We start from the raw sequence: 1,755 nt of genomic DNA, 5'->3' as shown, positions 1-1,755 counted from the left end.
ATATATCTGTATGTGTGTATTATTTATATATATATATATATATATATATACATAAATACACACACATATATATATATATATATAGGACCACAGACTGGACGTCCACAATCCGGCATGCCTATTGTGTTTAACAATGTACGTGCCTTGACAGACTGCTGTCGCTTCAAATCCTTGTGGTCTTTCTCAAGACCAATCTCCTCTGATGCCTGCACCATTCGCTGCCTCTCCATTTCCTTCTCAAAGTACACTTTGGACGTTTGGGTTCTTAATTTCTAGAGTATAACAATAACAAAGAAAGGACAAGCAGTGACCAAAAATGAGCAGTTGGGAGACCCAGGGCTGCCGACAACAGGGAAGATGGTAACCATGACAACAGACGAACCGCTAGGCCCGCCCCAACACATAATCAGCGCACTTGTTCAGTACTACAGAGACAAAAGACATGCACAGTGGTAGTCGCACTTACATTTCCAGGCGATTTCTCTTCCGCTGCACTGACTGGTGCCTTGTGGTCCTCTGTCTGCCCTTCAGGTGCATCCTTGGCTGTGTCTGTGCCTTTGTCCTCAGTGTGTGAGGAGGGCTCCTCATGGTCGTTTCTACTGATTTCGTGCGCAACAAGCACAGGCACATCGGGTAGGTCTGGGTTGGGACACTGTTCATTTGCTTCTAATTCGATCGGAGTGTCGGACTGGTCAACGGCGCTACCTGTAGTATCTGCTACGTGTTATGGGAGATAGATTAGCAATGAAGAAGCATATGCAAGAATCTTCGGACAACCACGATATCACAGCCACGGCAAGTATGCTAAAATGATGCATGTTACAACACTAAACAAACAATACGTAAACGTTGAATTAGCAGTGTATATTCATATACGAGCGTCTTCAGATAACCACTATATCCCGCCACCGCAAGTATGCTGACAGCATGCATGTTATAACACTTAACAAACAACCACGTAAACTTGGCGCACCTTCGCGTGCCTCAGTGTCTGTGTCCTCAGCAGCGCCTGTTGTGCCGTTCTCTTGCGGTTCCGCCTCCAACTGTTTGGTTTCTTCGGTCAGTGTGCGTGTGGCCCAGTCGAGTGTGACGGTCTTTTGTGTGCCTGCTTCCACGGTGGTCTGTGTGTGTACACAGTTGATATGAAAAAGCGTTGCGCTATTAGGGGGTGTGCGTGTGCGGCCATGCACGTTTTACAACGTGTGCTCTATCGTTTGAGAAACAAAAGCAGGTGCAACGAGAGCCTGCAGCCTGTGAATGTAACGCAAATATAATATTGACACAGACAGCATTGGTCAGAGATTGCGGGACTTACACCAAACACACGCGATGATGCCATACCTTGTTGTTTTCTCCTTCTTGCCACGTCAGTTTTCCGCTAGAGGCCTTAGAAAAGGCCTTCCACTCCACCACTTTGGACCCCTGTGAGAACTGCATGTAACATAGACTGTCAGGATACGAACAAGCCGCCCATTCACTCCAAGGATTTGCAATAAACGCATGTTGATTTCAAACTATCTGTGGCAGGTATATGCCAATCACTGGAATTTCCCCAGAATACAGTTATGGGATCCCATACACCGTTGCAGAAATGCGAATCGATATGCATCCATTTATCTAGGACTATAAATTATCAAGGCAGGATGTATATATATACATACATACAATATATATGGTCATGAATTTAGATATAGATGTACATATATTTGAATAAGCGAATATACGTGTGTGTTATGCACACACACACACACACAC

The 1,755-nt window shown here is 45.0% G+C and overlaps 1 protein-coding gene across 1 annotated transcript; it reads right to left on the bottom strand.

Annotated features, from left to right (window-relative positions):
• Positions 1 to 139: 139 nt before the first annotated feature.
• Positions 140 to 717, bottom strand: SARC_15423 (hypothetical protein; the record flags this gene model as incomplete). Its single annotated transcript, XM_014290454.1, has 2 exons — positions 140 to 272; positions 467 to 717. Coding segments are annotated over 2 exons (384 nt in total), but the record flags the coding sequence as incomplete, so codon positions are not given.
• Between the last annotated feature and the right edge of the window lie 1,038 nt (positions 718 to 1,755).

Source organism: Sphaeroforma arctica (genome assembly GCF_001186125.1).
Source record: "Sphaeroforma arctica JP610 unplaced genomic scaffold supercont1.6101, whole genome shotgun sequence".
NCBI classification, from domain to species: domain Eukaryota; class Ichthyosporea; order Ichthyophonida; genus Sphaeroforma; species Sphaeroforma arctica.
Note: the sequence above shows the minus strand (reverse complement) of the source record. Positions and strands in the feature narration are given on the sequence as shown.